This window comes from Pelobates fuscus, chromosome 10 (genome assembly GCF_036172605.1).
Source record: "Pelobates fuscus isolate aPelFus1 chromosome 10, aPelFus1.pri, whole genome shotgun sequence".
In the NCBI taxonomy this organism is placed as follows: Eukaryota; Metazoa; Chordata; class Amphibia; order Anura; family Pelobatidae; genus Pelobates; species Pelobates fuscus.
The window spans coordinates 14458250-14485169 of record NC_086326.1 but is presented as its reverse complement, the minus strand read 5'-3'; the positions used below and the strand labels follow the sequence as shown (position 1 = coordinate 14485169).

Here is a 26920-nt window from a genome sequence, read left to right as displayed (position 1 = left end):
TCAGTGTACTCAATGTGTATCTATAATCCTGCAATCAGTGTACTCACTGTATACCTATAATACTGCAATCAGTGTACTCACTGTATACCTATAATCCTGCAATCAGTATACTCACTGTATATCTATAATACTGCAATCAGTGTACTCAATGTGTATCTATAATCCTGCAAATAGTGTTCTCACTGTATATCTATAATACTGCAATCCTTGTACTCAATGTGTGGCTATAATACTGCAATCGGTGTACTCAATGTGTATCTATAATCCTGCAATCAGTGTACTCACTGTATACCTATTATACTGCAATCAGTGTACTCAATGTGTATCTATAATCCTGCAATCAGTGTACTCACTGTATATCTATAATACTGCAATCAGTGTACTCAATGTGTATCTATAATCCTACAATCAGTGTACTCACTGTATACCTATAATACTGCAATCAGTGTACTCACTGTATACCTAAAATACTGCAATCAGTGTACTCACTATATATCTATAATACTGCAATCAGTATACTCACTGTATACCTTTGATACTGCAATCAGTGTACTCAATGTGTATCTATAATCCTGCAATCAGTGTACTCACTGTATACCTATAATACTGCAATCAGTGTACTCAATGTGTATCTATAATCCTGCAATCAGTGTACTCACTGTATATCTATAATACTGCAATCAGTGTACTCAATGTGTATCTATAATCCTGCAATCAGTGTACTCACTGTATACCTATAATACTGCAATCAGTGTACTCAATGTGTATCTATAATCCTGCAATCAGTGTACTCACTGTATACCTATAATACTGCAATCAGTGTACTCACTGTATACCTATAATCCTGCAATCAGTATACTCACTGTATATCTAAAATACTGCAATCAGTGTACTCACTGTATACCTATAATACTGCAATCAGTGTACTCACTGTATACCTATAATCCTGCAATCAGTATACTCACTGTATATCTATAATCCTGCAATCAGTATACTCACTGTATATCTATAATACTGCAATCAGTGTACTCAATGTGTATCTATAATCCTGCAATCAGTGTACTCACTGTATACCTATAATACTGCAATCAGTGTACTCACTGTATACCTATAATCCTGCAATCAGTATACTCACTGTATATCTATAATACTGCAATCAGTGTACTCAATGTGTATCTATAATCCTGCAAATAGTGTTCTCACTGTATATCTATAATACTGCAATCAGTGTACTCAATGTGTATCTATAATCCTGCAATCAGTGTACTCACTGTATACCTATAATACTGCAATCAGTGTACTCACTGTATACCTATAATCCTGCAATCAGTATACTCACTGTATATCTATAATACTGCAATCAGTGTACTCAATGTGTATCTATAATCCTGCAAATAGTGTTCTCACTGTATATCTATAATACTGCAATCCTTGTACTCAATGTGTGGCTATAATACTGCAATCGGTGTACTCAATGTGTATCTATAATCCTGCAAATAGTGTTCTCACTGTATATCTATAATACTGCAATCCTTGTACTCAATGTGTGGCTATAATACTGCAATCGGTGTACTCAATGTGTATCTATAATCCTGCAAATAGTGTTCTCACTGTATATCTATAATACTGCAATCCTTGTACTCAATGTGTGGCTATAATACTGCAATCAGTGTACTCAATGTGTATCTATAATCCTGCAAATAGTGTTCTCACTGTATATCTATAATCCTGCAATCAGTGTACTCACTGTATACCTATAATACTGCAATCAGTGTACTCACTGTATACCTATAATCCTGCAATCAGTATACTCACTGTATATCTATAATACTGCAATCAGTATACTCACTGTATACCTATTATACTGCAATCAGTGTACTCACTGTATACCTATAATACTGCAATCAGTGTACTCAATGTGTATATATAATCCTGCAATCAGTGTACTCACTGGATATCTGTTATGCAGCAATCAGTGTACTCAATGTGTATCTGTATATTATCAGCCTTTTTTCTTTAAAGCGATAATGTAGATTATGGACCTTTAAAATGATGATGCTAATTGCTGATAACTTTCTAGTTTTTATTTATATAAATCTGCTTATGTTTACTATTATTTAATGCTACATCAGTTCTTGCTATTATTATTTCTTGAGATTTGGCTTTTCTTTGTTAGTTTGTGTTTTCCATTTAACCCTTTAAGATCATGATTGCCAAGATAGCAAGGGTTTTCAGTAAATCTAATCCCGAAGGGGTTAAAAATCACAAGCTCACCAGTTATAGTCAATACACAATGAAAGAAAACTGACATTCCTTTACATTCAGACAAAACGTTGCATGTTACTTTGTTACTGTGCTTTGTGTTTTAGCTGTGAATCACAGCCCAATCAGACACTTTTCATTCTGGAAGATTAACAGTTAGAGAAAGCAGATTGCTGATTGAAATAAATTGTGCTCTGTTATGCTGCCTGCTTCAGGAATCTGATAAATAATGGCAGGCATATTAAAAGTCACAATGAATCAATCTACTTGGAATCACAACTAATGTGTGGAAGTGTCTGTGTGGACAGACAGCTTATAAAAATGAAATTGATAAATGATATGGGCCTGAAATTGGGACAGAGAGGATTTCCCTAATAGAAAAGATTGCAAAAGGAAGAGGGGAGAAGGGGAGGGGAAAAGAGAGGTTAGGAAGGGAAAGAGGAGGAGATAATGATCGTAAAAGACAGGAAGAAGAAGAGGAGAGGGAAACAAAAAAGGGGGTAGAAGAGAGGTGCAAAGGGAGACTGAGAGGTAGCAGGAGAACTATTGACATTATTAAATAAAATATCTCTAATATTTTACTGGGCATTCTGTAGTAACAACAGGAATCCCAAACAGTATTCTATAGCACGACATTGGTAAATACTAAGTGAAATATTTTAAATGGGAAATAAATATTTAATACAATTTGATTTGTATCTCAGCAATGAATCCACAGAGGGGGCGGGGGGGGGGGGGGGGGGGGTAACAAAGACAAATAAATAAAAATGTAAAATTGCAAAAGAAATCGTTAATTTTATTTACAGGGTTTTGAACAACAAATCCTTCCAATTATTTCTACTGGTTTGTATAGTGAGAAGAAATGAACATTATGCAGTGGCCTGATCTGGTCAAATAAAGTTAGAAATAAATAAAAGATGCGATATTTAGCTGGGTTTAACCCCCACATGTATTCTCACTGTAGTCTTTTCGGGAACCTTGAAATATTCACCTGTTTGCTGCCACTTAAAAAAAAAAAAAATACCAATCTAAATATGAAGAGAAACTTTGATCCGGGATCTAAAGGGATAATGTGTCGTCTATCGCTTTGCAGAGAAAGTTCTGTGTGTTTTCCTACACTTTGTGAATTAATACACGAGCACCGACTAAGTGCATCATTTAAAGTATAAATAAAATAGTCAGTAAAACGATAAAGTATGAATTTCTCTAATTAATTACAATGAATTGATATAGTAAGGGAACAAAAAATAAATTTATAAGGAAATGAAAGTATAGAGTTGAGAAGTGCTAAAGAAATGTCTCCAGATATTGTGAGCGGCTTTACACGCTGACACATTGTATAAGAAAATAGACTTTGTTACACATTGTAACCGCTGTCACAAATTGGAACCAACTCAAAGGATTGTTGAAACATTGAACAGTCTTAGAAATGTTTGCATTTTTTTTCTGACATTAACAAAAAGTCAATATTTTTCCCCAATTGCTGGAGTCCAGAATAATATTATTGTGTTTTAAAGAATTAAAAACAAAAACATTTTCTATCTGAATAAAAAGCTGTTCGTTTTATGACACGCAGCAATGTAATTAAATATATTTCGTTGTGTTGCTTTTTAAATCACATTTAAATAACATTTTACTTTGTCGCAGATGGTCATATCATAACGTGTTTTAAGAAATAACCACCAGTTTTGTTTGTTTATTATTATTAATATTATTATTATTTGTTTTTCCTTTTTAGATACTGAGCGTTCTCTTTCATTGCGTCATGTTTTAACCCCATCAGGTGCGCTGTGTAATAAAACATATGTAGAGAGAAATAATACAGCAAAAGATGTCATTAACCTGTGTATCAGTTCAGGCTGTTAACCCCTTCGTTGCCGATTGACGTAAGCTCTTGGTAAATATAGAAAAACAAAGATTTCTTGATTTCCATGAATGTGCTTTTTGTTAAAGTTCTGCCACAATTCTTGTTCTGCCTTTTCCATCCAGGTCCATTGTGTGCTCTGTAGTATCACCCCAGAGAGGGAGGGGAAGGGTTTATAGGTCCAGATTGAAACTTGTGACGTTTAGGATTTGGATGAAGCTCTGACAAGCCTGATCTTGTGATTTTATTTTTCCATTTCTACCTCTGAAAAGTCATTTTATTTATTTTATTTATTTTTTTTACAAAAATGGAAATTGCACGTCGAGCAGTCTTTGAGTTATTTTGTTGTTTGCTTTTTTGTTGTTTTTTTTTTGTATAATTTTCCTTTTGACCCCATTTTGTAATAATTGTGGTTATTCACATGCAGAGGCTACAGATGTGACGCTGGTGATTTTGGAAGTGTCATCTGACCAAGGCTGGAGGTTCTGCAGGGCAAACAGAGAGGAGTTGTGGATACAGATGGGGTCTGGCTGCAGGGGCTGGTTTATAGATTTCTGGAAGGCTTCCTGCTGAAGTTGCATTAGGATTCTGTTTGCTTGCTGTCTCTCTGCCTCTCTCTCCTCCGCTGTCTGTCTTCTGGCAATACAATCAGGAGAAACAAGAGAGAGAAAAAACATATAATTCACACTGTAACTGTACCATGAATATAAACATTAACACACTGTGCCAACTACAAGAAAGCATTCTGCTCCACCAATTCCAATAGAACTGCATAAATCTAGGTCTAAGGCTGGACCTATCGTAGAACAAATAAGGACAGGTAGCCCCCAGCCAGGGCAGGACTACAACTCCCATAATGCTTGGCTCAAGGCTGGAAAAGCATGATGGGGATTGTAGTTTCACAACAGCAGGTGAGGATACATTTGGAAACAGATTCGTGGCTTATTATAAGAGGACTGTTGATCACAGCCTTTTCCCCATAAAGTTAGCGAAAATGATTATTTCTGGTGTAGTTTATTTATTTTTACTTAAACAATTATATTCCTGTATAAACCGAAAGTTCCCAGACATGTTTAATAATGCCCCTTTTACAAGGTTTATTTTGCTAAAGTGAATCTTAAATTGAAGGTCAAAGTAGGGGAAGCATAGCTAAGTGTGAGAATTGTTCTAGTTCGGATACTTTGGCCTTAAATTTGAAATTCGCTTTGAGTTCATGCTGAATTACCAGCAATTCTCACCTTAGTAAATACCCCTGTTAGTCTGTAGGAGTTTCTAGCTAATTAATGAGCTGTGATCGAATTAATAGGGTTATTTACTAAAGTCACAATTCAAATTTACTAAAGTGATTTTTTTTTTCAAATGTAAGTCGAGAGTAGCCGAAGTGAGAGCATCGCTGACCCAGAGAATGTTTTCGTTTGAGCTTTTGTGACTTTAAATGTGAAATTCTCCGATTCGAAAATAACCTTTAAAAGTAAAAAAATAATAATAATAATTAAAAAAAAATAATAATAAAATAAAATAAATAAATAAAATAAAGCCGAACTGGGAAAAATTTGGAATTTGGTAGAAAATCAGATTTTGGGGTCTGTTTTCCAAACACCAAATTCTGATGATTTGAAGTCTGAATGGTAACATTTAATCTGACACAGCCCACGTGTGACTATTGGAAAATCATTTTAAATCAGGTTCGGTAGAATTCGCTCAATATATATCACTAATCCCAGTATCGACGTTTATGTTTTTTCTCCCAAATGAATCATTTCTGCAGTTCTATCACACTGAACTTCTGGATTTCAAATTAACCCTAAATCGCATATAAAATAATATATTCACTTTGTATATGTTACTGTTTGCTTTATTTTTAAAATATTATTATTTATTTATTTTTGTCTTTGCCAAATGGTATACATGCAATAATAAAACATTAATAAATAAATAAAATGTTATATAAACTTTGTTACATGAAGAGAGTACAAGTGGCAGATGTTGGTTTTACCTGTTTGTTTACACACACAAACTCTGCTTTGATACATTAACTAATAATCGGAATAAGAAGGGGACAGATTTAAAGCTACAATGCACCCTTTGTGTCATTAGTTAATTACACACTTTCTGGTATTTATTTTGTGTGGTTTAAGTTCTTTAGATAAAATAGTACATGAATTGATTGCTCATCTTGGCCATTGAAACGATTGTGAACTCCCATGATCCTCCGCTGTAGCTAAAGGCTGCCTGAGCCTCATAGATATTATAGTCTTGGAGATCAGTCACTGATTTGGGGATTTATAGAGATTGGCTGAGTTTAGGTGTATGGCAATTTTGGCAACCATTGCTGCTTGATTTTCACATCTAATAAGCTGACTGAGAGTGACAGAGTTGGAGTCTGCATCATTCCCCTAGCTAAGATGTAAATAGTCTTATTGATAGCAAGGGCCTGTGGATAATGAGCAATGCAGTACCATACCCAATCTGCGCAGCAGGTGTGAGATGGGATTGTTATCTCCTGAACTGTTATTACCATTTAGATAGCGCCAACATTGATCGCCAGAGCTTAACAATATTATAAAATAACAAGCAATACAGCAAATCTATATTGAGCAATAAATACACTAACTATAAACACCAGGCAGGCACGGTCTTAGAGAGGGTACTGAACTCACCTCATAATACATAGGAGAGGCTAGGATACAGACAGGCTATTACTCATATATGAACTGTGTGACTCACATGTAGTAGAGCAGTCTGTGTGACACACATGTAGTAGAGCAGTCTGTGTGATTCACATGTAGTAGAGCAGTCTGTGTGACACACATGCTGTGGAGCAGTCTGTGTGACTCACATATAGCAGTCTGTGTGACAGCATGCCTTATCCAAGGAGGTTTCCTGACATTTGTACATACAGAGGGCTCCGAACAATGAGAGGCAGTGAGGGGAGCAGCTCCTGCAGAGGCTATTGAGTCTGCTTTTATCAACATTTTCTGACTGAGGCAGATTTAGTTTTTTTTTCACTAAAGGTGGAATTGTGGGTTATTGAGAAGGGAATTACAACATGTAAGTCAAAATAATAAAACCTCTGAGCTCTGTATGTTGGTCCTGTATGTTGGTCTAAAAGGCAATGTGATTTTTTTTTTCTAAATAGTACCCAAATTGGAAATAAACACTGTAAGGAGTAATCTCAGCTTCCAAACATGTTGCACTGTAAGGTATAAGTTGATGAATAATTTAGTCTTTTAATGATCCCTGATCTATTTAATATCTGTCAATTTATCTCCAACCCCTGTCCTAGAATTATGGGATGTGTATTACAGATTAAAAATTATCTATGTTTTTTTTTATGACTGACCAATTAGAAATATATTCCTGTATATTAATAAACACTGACATTGTCTGTTTGTAAAATCCATAAGGGATGTGTAGAAGGGACAAATACTGGATCAACCCTCTAGAAGCTCACTCAGTAGTTACATCCAACTGGTGACATTGGTTTCCACGGAAACTGCCCCACATTTAGAACATTGCCCTAGAAACTGTTATTGAAAAATAATCTTTAACTGTAGTAAGACTGGAGATTATCTTAGATGTGGGTATAACTGCCTCAATACATATTCCAATTATAAGAAGTAAGATGAAACCTGATAAATTATTCTTCATTTATTGCTATATTTCTGTTCTCCAGATAATTGTAATATATCATCATACCCCAGTTTGTGTTGTTTTTCTTTTCTGTATGTTTCATTTTTTTATATGTTCCATTTTTTAATTGAACATTGTATTAGTAAATATGTTATAATAAAAAATATTTGAAGAAGATATAACCTGTCTCTACAAATAGGTACAAAATATTAGAGAAACACTAATTACTGTGCTTATGCATTGTCACTGTAGCCACAGGGTTTCCAGGAGGAATCTATCCACTAAACAATGGGATTTAGATTCTAAGGTTCATTGATGATGTTTAGTTAAAGATGGCCACATGTGGGTTGCTCATATTTGTTGTTTTTTACAGTAATACCAGTTTATAGGAACTTTTATGGCAAAAAAAATCAATAAAGCCATTGTGAACAGACACCAGAAAACTTTGAATGCGGAATGGCTGTTTAGCAATGTAACGCTGGGGTGGTTCTATAAAAAGTCAGCTGTTAAGAGTCAGCCAATTAGAAGGCAGATATTTGCTGCATCCCCAACCCACTCCAGGAAAGGATGGAGGGATATCCAAATAGCACTCAATAACCAGGAGACCCTTCTGGTTTCCTCACCCAATGAGTAGTGATATGTGGGTTATTTATAATAATTAAAGTCCAGGTTTAAGATAACATGTATTAATCCTCTCTAAACAGTCTATCGGCAAGAATGGAGCGTTAAGGTCCTCTCACTAGTGTGTGTAGTAGTATATACTGTTTCCTCGCCCCTGCTGCCACAGTGGCAGATTGATGTCAATCGATATGGAAGAAATAAAGAAATAACTCCGAATCCCCTGCTCCCATATATGTGAGTGCATTGACAGCTGGGCATTCTGCCACTTTTCTCAGAAATCTTAATATATTATTATTTCACCCAGGGTTTCATTCATACAGATATGTGAATATAGGCAACATTTAAATATAAAAATAAAATAAAAATAAACCACTATAGAACATGTAGCTCTAACCAGACAGAGCTCTGTGCTACAATGGATTATTTGTGAAATTATTGTCATGCTGATTATAATCCATTGCCATCATTGAAGGGTTAATGCTATTGGACTGGCTTTCTCCATTCATTTTACATTGAATTAAACAATCCCAGTGAAAACCGAAAAAAATGACAAATTTCCCTTCTAAAACAGACAGAGACAGAAAGATGTGCATGAATATAAAATTGGTGATGATGAACATCTTCACTGTATATAAATGAAAATAAACAGTAATTCCTATCTTATCCATCTGACATGTCTACTACATCCCCAAGTTGAGTTGTATCTACCAAAACATATTAGTACTGTGGCAGTTGGCTCAATCATGAATGCACATTGTATAAGGAGCTGTCTCAGAATGAAGAAGTCAATGTAGCTGAAGTCTGACACTTACAGTCACCATTCTACTTCCTGTCCTGGGATTTGGGGATTTCATTTTTCTCGTTTTGAAAAGTAGTGAATTGAAAACTGAATCGCAAAGCTTAGGCTAAACAGTCAAACTGAAACGTCTTCCATACTGCTTTAATCACTGTTGTGCTTTTGTAGCTGACATTTTACAAATCACTGTCCAGGTCAGAGCAAGTCAGTGTTTAGTATGTAAGCCCCTAAAGCATGCCATGTGGTTTCTCTCCCAGCTCTATGGACATTATAGAGTAAATGATGTGTATCTGTGATTGCTGATATTAACTGAGTTAATGAATTTGTATTTTTCAATAAGCTAACAAGAGCTTCGTGCTGTAAGACACACAGAGAGGCAGAACTTGTTTAATGGTGACTGTATGATGAATATCACTGAAGGCCATAAGTTGTGTTTAACAATGGAAAAGTTTTTATATACTGTCCTGAATGAAGTAATGAGGTTTATTCTTCAAACGCTGAATTGTGGGGAATTGCTAAATTATGTATACAATTAAGACAAAAAAATTGATTTGGGAAAATTCTCCAATTTAGCATTTTAGCTTTTTAAATCTGTTTTGAATTCCCTACAATTTGTTGTTTAGTGAGTTAGCCCATTGTGTCATTTAATTATAAAAAAAAATACACTTTTAAAATGGACAGAATTTAAATGTACTTTTTGCCAAAACAAATAAATTGGGAACATTGTTCAAGCCATTGTTCAGTTTGGTTAATACCCCTTAAATTCTAAAATTAACATTGAACTCAGGTTGTATTCAGACCATTCATACTTGGGTGAGTAAACATTTTACGGTCATTCTCTAACATGAAAATTCAAAGTGAATTCACATTGAACAATGCTCTCAAACAGCCATGCTCTAAGTTTGGCTACCCTGAATTCTCTCAATCAGCCATGCTCTCAGTTTGGCCACCCTGAATTCTCTCAATCAGCCATGCTCTAAGTTTGGCCCTAAATTCTCTCAATCAGCCATGCTCTCAGTTTGGCCACCCTGAATTCTCTCAATCAGCCATGCTCTCAGTTTGGCCACCCTGAATTCTCTCAATCAGCCATGCTCTCAGTTTGGCCGCCCTGAATTCTCTCAATCAGCCATGCTCTAAGTTTGGCCACCCTGAATTCTCTCAATCAGCCATGCTCTAAGTTTGGCCCTAAATTCTCTCAATCAGCCATGCTCTCAGTTTGGCCCTGAATTCTCTAATCAGCCATGCTCTCAGTTTGGCCCTGAATTCTCTCAATCAGCCATGCTCTAAGTTTGGCCCTAAATTCTCTCAATCAGCCATGCTCTCAGTTTGGCCACCCTGAATTCTCTCAATCAGCCATGCTCTCAGTTTGGCCACCCTGAATTCTCTCAATCAGCCATGCTCTCAGTTTGGCCGCCCTGAATTCTCTCAATCAGCCATGCTCTAAGTTTGGCCACCCTGAATTCTCTCAATCAGCCATGCTCTAAGTTTGGCCCTAAATTCTCTCAATCAGCCATGCTCTCAGTTTGGCCCTGAATTCTCTAATCAGCCATGCTCTCAGTTTGGCCCTGAATTCTCTCAATCAGCCATGCTCTAAGTTTGGCCACCCTGAATTCTCTCAATCAGCCATGCTCTCAGTTTGGCCACCCTGAATTCTCTCAATCAGCCATGCTCTCAGTTTGGCCACCCTGAATTCTCTCAGTCAGCCATGCTCTCAGTTTGGCCACCCTGAATTCTCTCAATCAGCCATGCTCTCAGTTTGGCTGCCCTGAATTCTCTCAATCAGCCATGCTCTTAGTTTGGCCCTGAATTCTCTCAATCAGCCATGCTCTCAGTTTGGCCACCCTGAATTCTCTCAATCAGCCATGCTCTCAGTTTGGCCACCCTGAATTCTCTCAATCAGCCATGCTCTCAGTTTGGCCACCCTGAATTCTCTCAATCAGCCATGCTCTAAGTTTGGCCCTAAATTCTCTCAATCAGCCATGCTCTAAGTTTGGCCCTAAATTCTCTCAATCAGCCGTGCTCTCAGTTTGGCCACCCCGAATTCTCTAATCAGCCATGCTCTCAGTTTGGCCACCCTGAATTCTCTCAATCAGCCATGCTCTCAGTTTGGCCCTGAATTCTCTCAATCAGCCATGCTCTAAGTTTGGCCCTGAATTCTCTAATCAGCCATGCTCTCAGTTTGGCCACCCTGAATTCTCTCAGTCAGCCATGCTCTCAGTTTGGCCACCCTGAATTCTCTCAATCAGCCATGCTCTCAGTTTGGCCACCCTGAATTCTCTCAATCAGCCATGCTCTCAGTTTGGCTGCCCTGAATTCTCTCAATCAGCCATGCTCTCAGTTTGGCTACCCTGTATTCTCTAATCAGCCATGCTCTCAGTTTGGCTGCCCTAAATTCTCTCAATCAGCCGTGCTCTCAGTTTGGCCACCCTGAATTCTCTAATCAGCCATGCTCTCAGTTTGGCCACCCTGAATTCTCTCAATCAGCCATGCTCTCAGTTTGGCCCTGAATTCTCTCAATCAGCCATGCTCTAAGTTTGGCCCTGAATTCTCTAATCAGCCATGCTCTCAGTTTGGCCACCCTGAATTCTCTCAGTCAGCCATGCTCTCAGTTTGGCCACCCTGAATTCTCTCAATCAGCCATGCTCTCAGTTTGGCCACCCTGAATTCTCTCAATCAGCCATGCTCTCAGTTTGGCTGCCCTGTATTCTCTCAATCAGCCATGCTCTCAGTTTGGCTGCCCTGAATTCTGTCAATCAGCCATGCTCTAAGTTTGGCTGCCCTGAATTCTCTCAATGAGCCATGCTCTCAGTTTGGCCACCCTGAATTCTCTCAATCAGCCATGCTGTCAGTTTGGCTGCCCTGAATTCTCTCAATCAGCCGTGCTCTCAGTTTGGCCGCCCTGAATTCTCTCAATCAGCCATGCTCTCAGTTTGGCCGCCCTGAATTCTCTCAATCAGCCATGCTCTAAGTTTGGCCACCCTGAATTCTCTCAATCAGCCATGCTCTTAGTTTGGCTACCCTGAATTCTCTCAATCAGCCATGCTCTAAGTTTGGCCCTGAATTCTCTAATCAGCCATGCTCTCAGTTTGGCCACCCTGAATTCTCTCAGTCAGCCATGCTCTCAGTTTGGCCACCCTGAATTCTCTCAATCAGCCATGCTCTCAGTTTGGCCACCCTGAATTCTCTCAATCAGCCATGCTCTCAGTTTGGCTGCCCTGTATTCTCTCAATCAGCCATGCTCTCAGTTTGGCTGCCCTGAATTCTCTCAATGAGCCATGCTCTCAGTTTGGCCACCCTGAATTCTCTCAATCAGCCATGCTGTCAGTTTGGCTGCCCTGAATTCTCTCAATCAGCCGTGCTCTCAGTTTGGCCGCCCTGAATTCTCTCAATCAGCCATGCTCTCAGTTTGGCCGCCCTGAATTCTCTCAATCAGCCATGCTCTCAGTTTGGCCACCCTGAATTCTCTCAATCAGCCATGCTCTCAGTTTGGCCACCCTGAATTCTCTCAGTCAGCCATGCTCTCAGTTTGGCCACCCTGAATTCTCTCAATCAGCCATGCTCTCAGTTTGGCCACCCTGTATTCTCTCAATCAGCCATGCTCTCAGTTTGGCTGCCCTGAATTCTGTCAATCAGCCATGCTCTAAGTTTGGCTGCCCTGAATTCTCTCAATGAGCCATGCTCTCAGTTTGGCCACCCTGAATTCTCTCAATCAGCCATGCTGTCAGTTTGGCTGCCCTGAATTCTCTCAATCAGCCGTGCTCTCAGTTTGGCCGCCCTGAATTCTCTCAATCAGCCATGCTCTCAGTTTGGCCGCCCTGAATTCTCTCAATCAGCCATGCTCTAAGTTTGGCCACCCTGAATTCTCTCAATCAGCCATGCTCTTAGTTTGGCTACCCTGAATTCTCTCAATCAGCCATGCTCTAAGTTTGGCCCTGAATTCTCTAATCAGCCATGCTCTAAGTTTGGCCCTGAATTCTCTAATCAGCCATGCTCTCAGTTTGGCCACCCTGAATTCTCTCAATCAGCCATGCTCTCAGTTTGGCCACCCTGAATTCTCTCAATCAGCCATGCTCTCAGTTTGGCTGCCCTGTATTCTCTCAATCAGCCATGCTCTCAGTTTGGCTGCCCTGAATTCTCTCAATGAGCCATGCTCTCAGTTTGGCCACCCTGAATTCTCTCAATCAGCCATGCTGTCAGTTTGGCTGCCCTGAATTCTCTCAATCAGCCGTGCTCTCAGTTTGGCCGCCCTGAATTCTCTCAATCAGCCATGCTCTCAGTTTGGCCGCCCTGAATTCTCTCAATCAGCCATGCTCTAAGTTTGGCCACCCTGAATTCTCTCAATCAGCCATGCTCTAAGTTTGGCCACCCTGAATTCTCTCAATCAGCCATGCTCTAAGTTTGGCCCTAAATTCTCTCAATCAGCCATGCTCTCAGTTTGGCCCTGAATTCTCTCAATCAGCCATGATCTAAGTTTGGCCACCCTGTATTCTCTAATCAGCCATGCTCTCAGTTTGGGTACCCTGAATTCTCTCAATCAGCCATGCTCTCAGTTTGGCCCTAAATTCTCTCAATCAGCCATGCTCTCAGTTTGGCCCTGAATTCTCTCAATCAGCCATGCTCTCAGTTTGGCCACCCTGAATTCTCTCAATCAGCCATGCTCTTAGTTTGGCTACCCTGAATTCTCTCAATCAGCCATGCTCTAAGTTTGGCCCTAAATTCTCTCAATCAGCCATGCTCTCAGTTTGGCCCTGAATTCTCTAATCAGCCATGCTCTCAGTTTGGCCCTGAATTCTCTCAATCAGCCATGCTCTAAGTTTGGCCACCCTGAATTCTCTCAATCAGCCATGCTCTCAGTTTGGCCACCCTGAATTCTCTCAATCAGCCATGCTCTCAGTTTGGCCACCCTGAATTCTCTCAATCAGCCATGCTCTTAGTTTGGCTACCCTGAATTCTCTCAATCAGCCATGCTCTAAGTTTGGCCCTAAATTCTCTCAATCAGCCATGCTCTAAGTTTGGCCCTAAATTCTCTCAATCAGCCATGCTCTAAGTTTGGCCCTAAATTCTCTCAATCAGCCGTGCTCTCAGTTTGGCCACCCTGAATTCTCTAATCAGCCATGCTCTCAGTTTGGCCACCCTGAATTCTCTCAATCAGCCATGCTCTCAGTTTGGCTACCCTGAATTCTCTCAATCAGCCATGCTCTCAGTTTGGCCACCCTGAATTCTCTCAATCAGCCATGCTCTCAGTTTGGCTGCCCTGAATTCTCTCAATCAGCCATGCTCTCAGTTTGGCTACCCTGTATTCTCTAATCAGCCATGCTCTCAGTTTGGCTGCCCTGTATTCTCTCAATCAGCCATGCTCTCAGTTTGGCCACCCTGGATTCTCTCAATCAGCCATGCTCTCAGTTTGGCCACCCTGAATTCTCTCAATCAGCCACGCTCTCAGTTTGGCCACCCTGAATTCTCTCAATCAGCCATGCTCTCAGTTTGGCCACCCTGAATTCTCTCAGTCAGCCATGCTCTCAGTTTGGCCACCCTGAATTCTCTCAATCAGCCATGCTCTCAGTTTGGCCCTGAATTCTCTCAATCAGCCATGCTCTTAGTTTGGCCCTGAATTCTCTAATCAGCCATGCTCTCAGTTTGGCCACCCTGAATTCTCTCAATCAGCCATGCTCTCAGTTTGGCCACCCTGAATTCTCTCAATCAGCCATGCTCTCAGTTTGGCTGCCCTGTATTCTCTCAATCAGCCATGCTCTAAGTTTGGCCCTGAATTCTCTAATCAGCCATGCTCTCAGTTTGGCCACCCTGAATTCTCTCAGTCAGCCATGCTCTCAGTTTGGCCACCCTGAATTCTCTCAATCAGCCATGCTCTCAGTTTGGCCACCCTGAATTCTCTCAATCAGCCATGCTCTCAGTTTGGCTGCCCTGAATTCTCTCAATCAGCCATGCTCTCAGTTTGGCTACCCTGTATTCTCTAATCAGCCATGCTCTCAGTTTGGCTGCCCTGTATTCTCTCAATCAGCCATGCTCTCAGTTTGGCCACCCTGAATTCTCTCAATCAGCCATGCTCTCAGTTTGGCCACCCTGAATTCTCTCAATCAGCCACGCTCTCAGTTTGGCCACCCTGAATTCTCTCAATCAGCCATGCTCTCAGTTTGGCCACCCTGAATTCTCTCAGTCAGCCATGCTCTCAGTTTGGCTGCCCTGAATTCTCTCAATCAGCCACGCTCTCAGTTTGGCCCTGAATTCTCTCAATCAGCCATGCTCTTAGTTTGGCCCTGAATTCTCTAATCAGCCATGCTCTCAGTTTGGCCACCCTGAATTCTCTCAATCAGCCATGCTCTCAGTTTGGCCGCCCTGAATTCTCTCAATCAGCCATGCTCTCAGTTTGGCCACCCTGAATTCTCTCAATCATCCATGCTCTTAGTTTGGCCCTGAATTCTCTCAATCAGCCATGCTGTCAGTTTGGCTGCGCTGAATTCTCTCAATCAGCCGTGCTCTCAGTTTGGCCACCCTGAATTCTCTCAATCAGCCATGCTCTCAGTTTGGCCACCCTGAATTCTCTCAATCAGCCATGCTCTCAGTTTGGCCACCCTGAATTCTCTCAATCAGCCATGCTCTCAGTTTGGCCACCCTGAATTCTCTCAATCAGCCATGCTCTCAGTTTGGCTGCCCTGAATTCTCTCAATCAGCCATGCTCTCAGTTTGGCCACCCTGAATTCTCTCAATCAGCCATGCTCTCAGTTTGGCTTCCCAATCTTTAAATGTGAAATTAACTTTGAATTCCCTTGAAATTCTCACTTAGTAAACCAGTCTTTCAGTCAACCTGTTGCAATATTCATTTTCTAAACAGGAAGGCAAACAGCCACCAGTAGTTTGTAAAAAATAAATAAAAAAAAGTCCCCAGTTTGTATCCCTTACAGGTGGCTGCTGGTACATTATGTTCTCTGTATTACACCCCTTAACACACCAAACATTGCAGCACATAATAGATGCAGAATATCACTGTAACATGTATTAACCTATGAAGTCAGTATACTAAAATGCAATGATAAAAGCACAGTTGAGATAAGCTCAGCTAAGAGCATTGGAAGAGAAAGGGGATAGTATGGACCAGTAGGTTTCCTGGTGGGCAGGGATAATGTTTCAGGATTATAGATTGGAAGTCCCAAAAAGGGCTGGTGGGATCAATTAGGCTATGGAAGGGGAGACCTTGCAATGCCTGTCCACATAAAGATTATTGGGACATCTAATTCATGGCAGATGTCCCCACACACTCTGTGCCTGAATTACAGACCCTGCACACCCAGGACCTGTTTGGGATAAAGATTCCCCTCTGGGGATATTATATAAAAAGCAAGACCCCCATCAGTCTTCACAGGGACTGAAGTATGTTTCCCATTTTGTCAGGACACATCTAGAAAATGAACTCCTCATTAGGGAAGTAAAACATGTTATGAAAGTCTAAAATAAACAGCTGTGCTCTCCTGAACATAGGATTGTATTAATATTGCGAACAGTGAGTTTATTATAAATAATATTGACTTCATGCAAACTGGCTGCTGGAATACAAGTGTGCAAACTACATCTCCTATAATGCCCAGGCAGCCATGCCTGCCCTACTGCAAGCCACAGGATATTGATTTCCCTGGAGGAATGGGAGCTGCACGGGTTATTAAGTAGTTGGACAAACCCATGTAGAGCATCTTGCAAATGTCATTTAGTTCAGAAAATGGAGTTATTAAGATCTGTCATAAGTGACAAGGCCAATATTGTTACATCTGATTCTGTAATAATATCTCTGACAGGGCTGGCTTCGGTTACAGGGCTGACAAATAAACTCCAATAGTGTAGGGTTCTGGAATATGTGCCTCTCCTGCATCTAATTAAATAGCAGTTGTATTTTCAAAGCTGAAAATGGCATTTCATAAGGAATAATGCTTTTATTTACTTTCTTTTTATTGATTTGTTGTCTCTTGCTGTTTAGTTTTGAATAAACATGTTAGATCAGCCCTAGAATGGATGCGAGTGATTACAGTGGCAGTCCATAACAGTCAGGTTATATGTTTCCACCCCCTGAAATATAGATCAAGATTTCTGATAAGGGCAGGAAAACTATGGCTCAGCTGTCTGTGTGTTGTTGGTCTAAATTTAAAGACAGGGAAGTTTATTGACTAAACAAGTATTTGTTCAGTAGAATGTTCTATGTTAGTGTAAATATTGCTATTTTTCAGTAGAATGTTATATGTTGGTCTATATATTGGTATTTTCAGTAGAATGTTCTATGTTACTGTATATATTGGTATTTTCAGTAGAATGTTCTATGTTACTGTATATATTGGTATTGTCAGTAGAATGTTCTATGTTACTGTATATATTGGTATTTTCAGTAGAATGTTCTATGTTACTGTAAATATTGGTATTTTCAGTAGAATGTTCTATGTTACTGTATATATTGGTATTTTCAGTAGAATGTTCTATGTTACTGTATATATTGGTATTTTCAGTAGAATGTTCTATGTTACTGTATATATTGGTATTTTCAGTAGAATATTCTATGTTACTGTATATATTGGTATTTTCAGTAGAATGTTCTATGTTACTGTATATATTGGTATTTTCGGTAGAATGTTCTATGTTACTGTATATATTGGTATTTTCAGTAGAATGTTCTATGTTACTGTAAATATTGGTATTTTCAGTAGAATGTTCTATGTTACTGTATATATTGGTATTTTCAGTAGAATGTTCTATGTTACTGTATATATTGGTATTTTCAGTAGAATGTTCTATGTTACTGTATATATTGGTATTTTCAGTAGAATATTCTATGTTACTGTATATATTGGTATTTTCAGTAGAATGTTCTATGTTACTGTATATATTGGTATTTTCAGTAGAATGTTCTATGTTACTGTATATATTGGTATTGTCAGTAGAATGTTCTATGTTACTGTATATATTGGTATTGTCAGTAGAATGTTCTATGTTACTGTATATATTGGTATTTTCAGTAGAATGTTCTATGTTACTGTAAATATTGGTATTTTCAGTAGAATGTTCTATGTTACTGTATATATTGGTATTTTCAGTAGAATGTTCTATGTTACTGTATATATTGGTATTTTCAGTAGAATGTTCTATGTTACTGTATATATTGTTATTGTCAGTAGAATGTTCTATGTTAGTGTAAATATTGCTATTTTTCAGTAGAATGTTCTATATTAGTGTAAATATTGCTATTTTTCAATAGAATGTTCTATGTTACTGTATATATTGGTATTTTCAGTAGAATGTTCTATGTTACTGTATATATTGGTATTTTCAGTAGAATATTCTATGTTACTGTATATATTGGTATTTTCAGTAGAATGTTCTATGTTACTGTATATATTGGTATTTTCGGTAGAATGTTCTATGTTACTGTATATATTGGTATTTTCAGTAGAATGTTCTATGTTACTGTATATATTGGTATTTTCAGTAGAATATTCTATGTTACTGTATATATTGGTATTTTCAGTAGAATGTTCTATGTTACTGTATATATTGGTATTTTCGGTAGAATGTTCTATGTTACTGTATATATTGGTATTGTCAGTAGAATGTTCTATGTTACTGTATATATTGGTATTTTCAGTAGAATATTCTATGTTACTGTATATATTGGTATTTTCAGTAGAATGTTCTATGTTACTGTATATATTGGTATTTTCAGTAGAATGTTCTATGTTACTGTATATATTGGTATTGTCAGTAGAATGTTCTATGTTATTGTATATATTGTTATTGTCAGTAGAATGTTCTATGTTAGTGTAAATATTGCTATTTTTCAGTAGAATGTTCTATATTAGTGTAAATATTGCTATTTTTCAATAGAATGTTCTTGTTGAAATGTCACATATGTTTCACTCTGTGTTATTAAGCTTGTTGATGCTGTCGTGGCATTACATGCACGTATGTTAATTCTTGCACAATAAAATAGAATTTTATTTTTTTTTAAAGAATGTTCTTGTTGATTGTCAGCTCCAGGGGTTCAGTGGTTAATAGTGCATAGTAAGACAGAGTGCTCCAATACAGGCATTTTGTAAGCTAGAGACCTCATTTATGCATTTTTAATGGGGTATTGTACAGGCCAGGCGTCTCCCATAATTCCTGCCATATATTATTCACAGAAGATGAAGAGGCTTTTTATACATTTCTCCAAACCTGACTGAGCCCAAGCTATAAGGCACACTACCATGCATCAAGATCTATTACTAGACACCATAAGGACTGCAGAGTGAGAGAGAGACAGAGAGAGAGAGAGAGAGAGAGAGAGAGAGAGAGAGAGAGAGAGAGAGAGAGACAGAGAGAGAGAGACAGAGAGAGGCAGGTAGGCAGATAGAGAGGCAGAAAGAGAGATTAACCTTTTGCTGTCTGTGCACGAAACAGCTCGGCTAGCAGCTGGTATGAGAAATTTACCATAAAAAGTCCTTTATAAATTGAGTTTTAAGCCATGCTCCTACACCTGATGGGAGTTGCAGTGCAGAACTTATTTCTCTTAGATGCTAATACATTTAGTTGTAGATATATCATATCATAAAATAGTAATAAGAATTAAACTAATAATAATATCTGTTGTAGCCAGGAAAGCCCCTCTCTTTAACCCTTTGTATTATCTGTCACTCCAAAAGTCATTAGAAAACGAGATTATTGTTTTTTTACATTGAGTAGATTAATTGATTATACTAAGATTTCATTCCAAAATATCATTTCGAGCACATTTTTCAACACACGTTTATTCCTCTATTGCTTTGACCCCTTAATCGGGATAGTATTGCAAGGATTTGCAGGTCAAAATAAATAATAATGACCTGTGGTACATTTAGAAAACAAAATGAAAAACAATCTTAACCCCTTAAGGACACATGACATGTGTGACATGTCACGATTCCCTTTTATTCCAGAAGTTTGGTCCTTAAGTGGTTAAAAAGACAGGCTGAGCCAATGTAGCTAGGATAATATATACTATATAACATGTGTAGCTAGGATAATATATACTTTATAACATGTGTAGCTAGGATAATATATACTATATAACATGTGTAGCTAGGATAATATATACTTTATAACATGTGTAGCTAGGATAATATATACTATAACATGTGTAGCTAGGATAATATATACTATATAATATGTGTAGCTAGGATAATGTATACTATATAACATGTGTAGCTAGGATAATATATACTATATAATATGTGTAGCTAGGATAATATATACTATATAATATGTGTAGCTAGGATAATATATACTATATAATATGTGTAGCTAGGATAATATATACTATATAATATGTGTAGCTAGGATAATATATACTATATAATATGTGTAGCTAGGATAATATATACTATATAATATGTGTAGCTAGGATAATATATACTATATAATATGTGTAGCTAGGATAATGTATACTATATAACATGTGTAGCTAGGATAATATATATTATATAATATGTGTAGCTAGGATAATATATACTATATAATATGTGTAGCTAGGATAATATATACTATATAATATGTGTAGCTAGGATAATATATACTATATAATATGTGTAGCTAGGATAATATATACTATATAATGTGTGTAGCTAGGATAATATATACTATATAATATGTGTAGCTAGGATAATATATACTATATAATATGTGTAGCTAGGATAATGTATACTATATAACATGTGTAGCTAGGATAATATATACTATATAATATGTGTAGCTAGGATAATATATACTATATAATATGTGTAGCTAGGATAATATATACTATATAATATGTGTAGCTAGGATAATATATACTATATAATATGTGTAGCTAGGATAATATATACTATATAATATGTGTAGCTAGGATAATATATACTATATAATATGTGTAGCTAGGATAATATATACTATATAATATGTGTAGCTAGGATAATATATACTATATAATATGTGTAGCTAGGATAATATATACTATATAATATGTGTAGCTAGGATAATGTATACTATATAACATGTGTAGCTAGGATAATATATATTATATAATATGTGTAGCTAGGATAATATATACTATATAACATGTGTAGCTAGGATAATATATACTATATAATATGTGTAGCTAGGATAATATATACTATATAATGTGTGTAGCTAGGATAATATATACTATATAATATGTGTAGCTAGGATAATATATACTATATAACATGTGTAGCTAGGATAATATATACTATATAATATGTGTAGCTAGGATAATATATACTATATAATGTGTGTAGCTAGGATAATATATACTATATAATATGTGTAGCTAGGATAATATATACTATATAATATGTGTAGCTAGGATAATATATACTATATAATATGTGTAGCTAGGATAATATATACTATATAATATGTGTAGCTAGGATAATATATACTATATAACATGTGTAGCTAGGATAATATATACTATATAATATGTGTAGCTAGGATAATATATACTATATAATGTGTGTAGCTAGGATAATATATACTATATAATATGTGTAGCTAGGATAATATATACTATATAATATGTGTAGCTAGGATAATATATACTATATAATATGTGTAGCTAGGATAATATATACTATATAATATGTGTAGCTAGGATAATATATACTATATAACATGTGTAGCTAGGATAATATATACTATATAAAATGTGTAGCTAGGATAATATATACTATATAATATGTGTAGCTAGGATAATATATACTATATAATATGTGTAGCTAGGATAATATATACTATATAATATGTGTAGCTAGGATAATATATACTATATAATATGTGTAGCTAGGATAATATATACTATATAATATGTGTAGCTAGGATAATATATACTATATAAAATGTGTAGCTAGGATAATATATACTATATAATATGTGTAGCTAGGATAATATATACTATATAATATGTGTAGCTAGGATAATATATACTATATAACATGTGTAGCTAGGATAATATATACTATATAACATGTGTAGCTAGGATAATATATACTATATAATATGTGTAGCTAGGATAATATATACTATATAACATGTGTAGCTAGGATAATATATACTATATAATATGTGTAGCTAGGATAATATATACTATATAATATGTGTAGCTAGGATAATATATACTATATAATATGTGTAGCTAGGATAATATATACTATATAAAATGTGTAGCTAGGATAATATATACTATATAACATGTGTAGCTAGGATAATATATACTTTATAATATGTGTAGCTAGGATAATGTATACTATATAACATGTGTAGCTAGGATAATATATACTATATAATATGTGTAGCTAGGATAATATATACTATATAATATGTGTAGCTAGGATAATATATACTATATAATATGTGTAGCTAGGATAATATATACTATATAATATGTGTAGCTAGGATAATATATACTATATAATATGTGTAGCTAGGATAATATATACTATATAATATGTGTAGCTAGGATAATATATACTATATAATATGTGTAGCTAGGATAATATATACTATATAATATGTGTAGCTAGGATAATATATACTATATAACATGTGTAGCTAGGATAATATATACTATATAAAATGTGTAGCTAGGATAATATATACTATATAATATGTGTAGCTAGGATAATATATACTATATAATATGTGTAGCTAGGATAATATATACTATATAATATGTGTAGCTAGGATAATATATACTATATAATATGTGTAGCTAGGATAATATATACTATATAATATGTGTAGCTAGGATAATATATACTATATAAAATGTGTAGCTAGGATAATATATACTATATAATATGTGTAGCTAGGATAATATATACTATATAATATGTGTAGCTAGGATAATATATACTATATAACATGTGTAGCTAGGATAATATATACTATATAACATGTGTAGCTAGGATAATATATACTATATAATATGTGTAGCTAGGATAATATATACTATATAATATGTGTAGCTAGGATAATATATACTATATAATATGTGTAGCTAGGATAATATATACTATATAATATGTGTAGCTAGGATAATATATACTATATAATATGTGTAGCTAGGATAATATATACTATATAAAATGTGTAGCTAGGATAATATATACTATATAATATGTGTAGCTAGGATAATATATACTATATAACATGTGTAGCTAGGATAATATATACTACATAATATATGTAGCTAGGATAATATATACTATATAATATGTGTAGCTAGGATAATACATACTATATAACATGTGTAGCTAGGATAATATATACTATATAATATGTGTAGCTAGGATAATATATACTATATAACATGTGTAGCTAGGATAATATATACTATATAATATGTGTAGCTAGGATAATATATACTATATAATATGTGTAGCTAGGATAATATATACTATATAACATGTGTAGCTAGGATAATATATACTATATAATATATGTAGCTAGGATAATCTCAGATTTGCAATTCGTTTTTAATTCACTATTTAGAGATTACATTTTACAATTAAATGTCACCCTTTATACTCTGACGCACACAGACACACATAAGCAAACACACACAAACAAACACAGACACACTCACTGGCACACACAGACACACACAGACACGCACACACAGACACACCTACAGCAACATTAAAGCCAAGCCTTAATTCATTGATTTGACATTTTCACATGATTTTAATAAAGCTTGAATTGGATCAATATCATGTCTGAGGTCAACTGCTTCCAGTCCTCATAGAGTTTATTTTAAATCAATCAGCACACACATGGTTAATCCCATATTCTGAACCCCCATCCAAGTACTGAAGTCAATCTGGAACTCAACAAGAGACTCCAGTCTGCCGAGTTACCTGCTATTAACTAAACAGTCACGTTGTGCGAACATTTCATATAATCTCTTACTTATTATTGAACATTTTAGTAATAAAATAATAACACAATTACTGATAAATAAATAAAACCCGTAACTGTGGACTTAGCAAGATGTTGCCAAATGGTGGAACCGAATCCCCATATTTAATCGCTAAAATAGGTGATTTTAAATAGCTTTATAAAATGTGAAACTTTATGTTTTTTGTGTGTTCTGTTCCCTAATCTGTATTTTGTTCATATTTTTATTTTTACGGCAGCATCAGAAATATTTATAAACATACCACACGCCTTGTAAAAATGGGTCATAATTTATCTACAAACAGTAAACATTTCTTTTGTTAACTATGGCCAATTTTGTTGAGTTAAAAACCAGTTTCTAGCCATTAGAGGTTAATATCCCACCTGCAAGCTGTGTGTTAGCTCTCTCTGTGCTGTACTAGTCTCACTTAACCCCTTACTTTACATGTTAGAACGTTGGTTTGGAGAAATCTGGAACTCTGTAACCGAATTATTGTCTGGGGTTTGTTACATTGTATCAAAAAATGTTTTATTTCTAGAAAGAAACCGAATTCCTAAGAATTTATCCGATGGGGAACTACAGGCAGTTGGCTGCTTCTAATGTCATCAACAGCAGCACTATTTATTAAATGGAGAATTGAATCTATCTATCTATCTATCTATCTATCTATCTATTTATCTCGATCTATCTATCTATCTATGTCTGCCTGTCTCTCTGTCTGTCTGTCTCTCTGTCTGTCTCTCTCTCTCTCTGTCTCTCTGTCAAATTTAAGGCAAACTAAGAGCATAACTGACTTAGAGAATTATTCCAATTTGATTACTTTGACCTTAAATTTGAAATTCACTTTCAATTTTCACTTTAGTAAATACTGTCATAGTTACAGCAGAGATTTGAAACAGAATTGTAAAAGTTGGGTCCAAATAGCTGATTAAGCAACAAAATCTGAAACCCAGGTGTAATCTTAGTTTGGTAAATTGTGTCTAAATTTGGCAACAATTCCCCACAATTCGCCGTTTAGTGAATAGACGTTAGCACGTGGCTGTATGCTGGGGCATGTGCAGTAATAGACATTGTGTGATCCCAGAGCCAGTGTGATCAGCTCTTACACTCAGACACAGATTGGATAATCAGAATTATTATAGAATTACATTGTGTGATCCCAGAGCCAGTGTGATCAGCTCTTACACTCAGACACAGATTGGATAATCAGAATTATTATAGAATTACATTGTTGTGTTGAGAATATTCATTTTCTTTATCCCAAACTATGGCAGCAGGAAATTTTTCCACTCCATCTATAAAAATGGATTAATGAGGTTCTGTTAAATTAATTAATCATATTTAAAAGAAAACAGTTTGATGATGAACAGAATGAAAAAGATTCAATAAATAAATAAAATTGAATGCACTATACGTCCCCCAACACACACCCACCCACATATTATATATATTAAGTAAGTAAACTCACAGCAACATATGGATCTGGAAAAAGGAATCACAAAATACAAAATGTCATTGGTTTTTACCCACCCAGCTACTTGTGGCCTACATTTTGCCATTTGATTTTGCCCACACACACACACACACTCCCACATTCCCGTGTGAGGGCAGTTTTGAAGCCCCCACCCACCTCCCTCCCCCATGGCAGTGTGAGGGAAGCTTTGAAGTCCCCACCTCCCTCCCCCATGGCAGTGTGAGGGCAGTTTTAAAGCCCCCATCCCCATGGCAGTGTGAGGGCAGTTTTAAAGCCCCATCCCCATGGCAGTGTGAGGGCAGTTTTGAAGCCCCATCCTCCAATAGCAGTGTGAGGGAAGTTTTAAAGCCCCCATCCCCATGGCAGTGTGAGGGCAGTTTTAAAGCCCCCATCCCCATGGCAGTGTGAGGGCAGTTTTAAAGCCGGCAGTTTTGAAGCTGAGCAGATAGTTCCATTAATCCCTTGGTGCCCAGTGATAAAGAATTACCTCCATTTCGTCCTCCTGTTCTGGAACCAGGTTTTGACCTGGGCATCTGTCATTTTGAGAGCCTTAGCCAGGGCTGCCCTCTCGGCTGAGGCCAGGTATTTCTGTCGGTGAAATCTCTTCTCCAGCTCACAGATCTGCAGTCTGGTGAACGAGGTCCGGGGTTTCTTCTTTTTGGGGGGAGTCCTGTTCTGGTAGGGGTGACCTATACGGCGTGTTACAGTGAAGGGTGAGAGGGCCACTGTATGGGAGAGAGATGGAAGAAACAGGCAGTGTATCAGCAGGTTTAACAGTGCTTGGCAAACATCATCATGCTGACAGTGAGCCCTGTGCTCTGTATTACACACAGTCAGTGAGCCCTGTGCTCTGTATTACACACAGTCAGTGAGCCCTGTGCTCTGTATTACACACAGTCAGTGAGCCCTGTGCTCTGTATTACACACAGTCAGTGAGCCCTGTGCTCTGTATTACACACAGTCAGTGAGCCCTGTACTCTGTATTACACACAGTGAGCTCTGTACTCTGCATTACACACAGTGCGCTCTGTACTCTGTATTGCACACAGTTAGCCCTGTACTCTGTATTACACATAGTGAGCTCTGTACTCTGTATTACACACAGTCAGTGAGTCCTGTACTCTATATTACACGCAGTGAGCTCTGTACTCTGTATTACACACAGTCAGTGTACTCTGTATTGCACACAGTGAGCCCTGTACTCGTTATTAAAGACAGTCAGTGAACCCTGTACTCTGAATTACACACAGTGAGCCATGTACTCGTTATTACAGACAGTCAGCGAGCCCTGTACTCTGAATTACACAC

General features: G+C 36.8%; 1 protein-coding gene across 1 annotated transcript in view; it reads right to left on the bottom strand.

Annotated features, from left to right (window-relative positions):
* Positions 1-4525: 4525 nt before the first annotated feature.
* Positions 4526-26920, bottom strand: part of TLX1 (T cell leukemia homeobox 1) — a 30039-nt gene continuing 7644 nt past the window's right edge. The window contains exons 2-3 of the mRNA XM_063434048.1: positions 26100-26337; positions 4526-4762 (exon numbers count right to left, since the gene is read on the bottom strand). Of these exons, the coding sequence (XP_063290118.1) occupies positions 4540-4762; positions 26100-26337 (461 nt within the window). The 3' untranslated portion in view covers positions 4526-4539. The remainder of the gene's footprint in view (positions 4763-26099; positions 26338-26920) is intronic.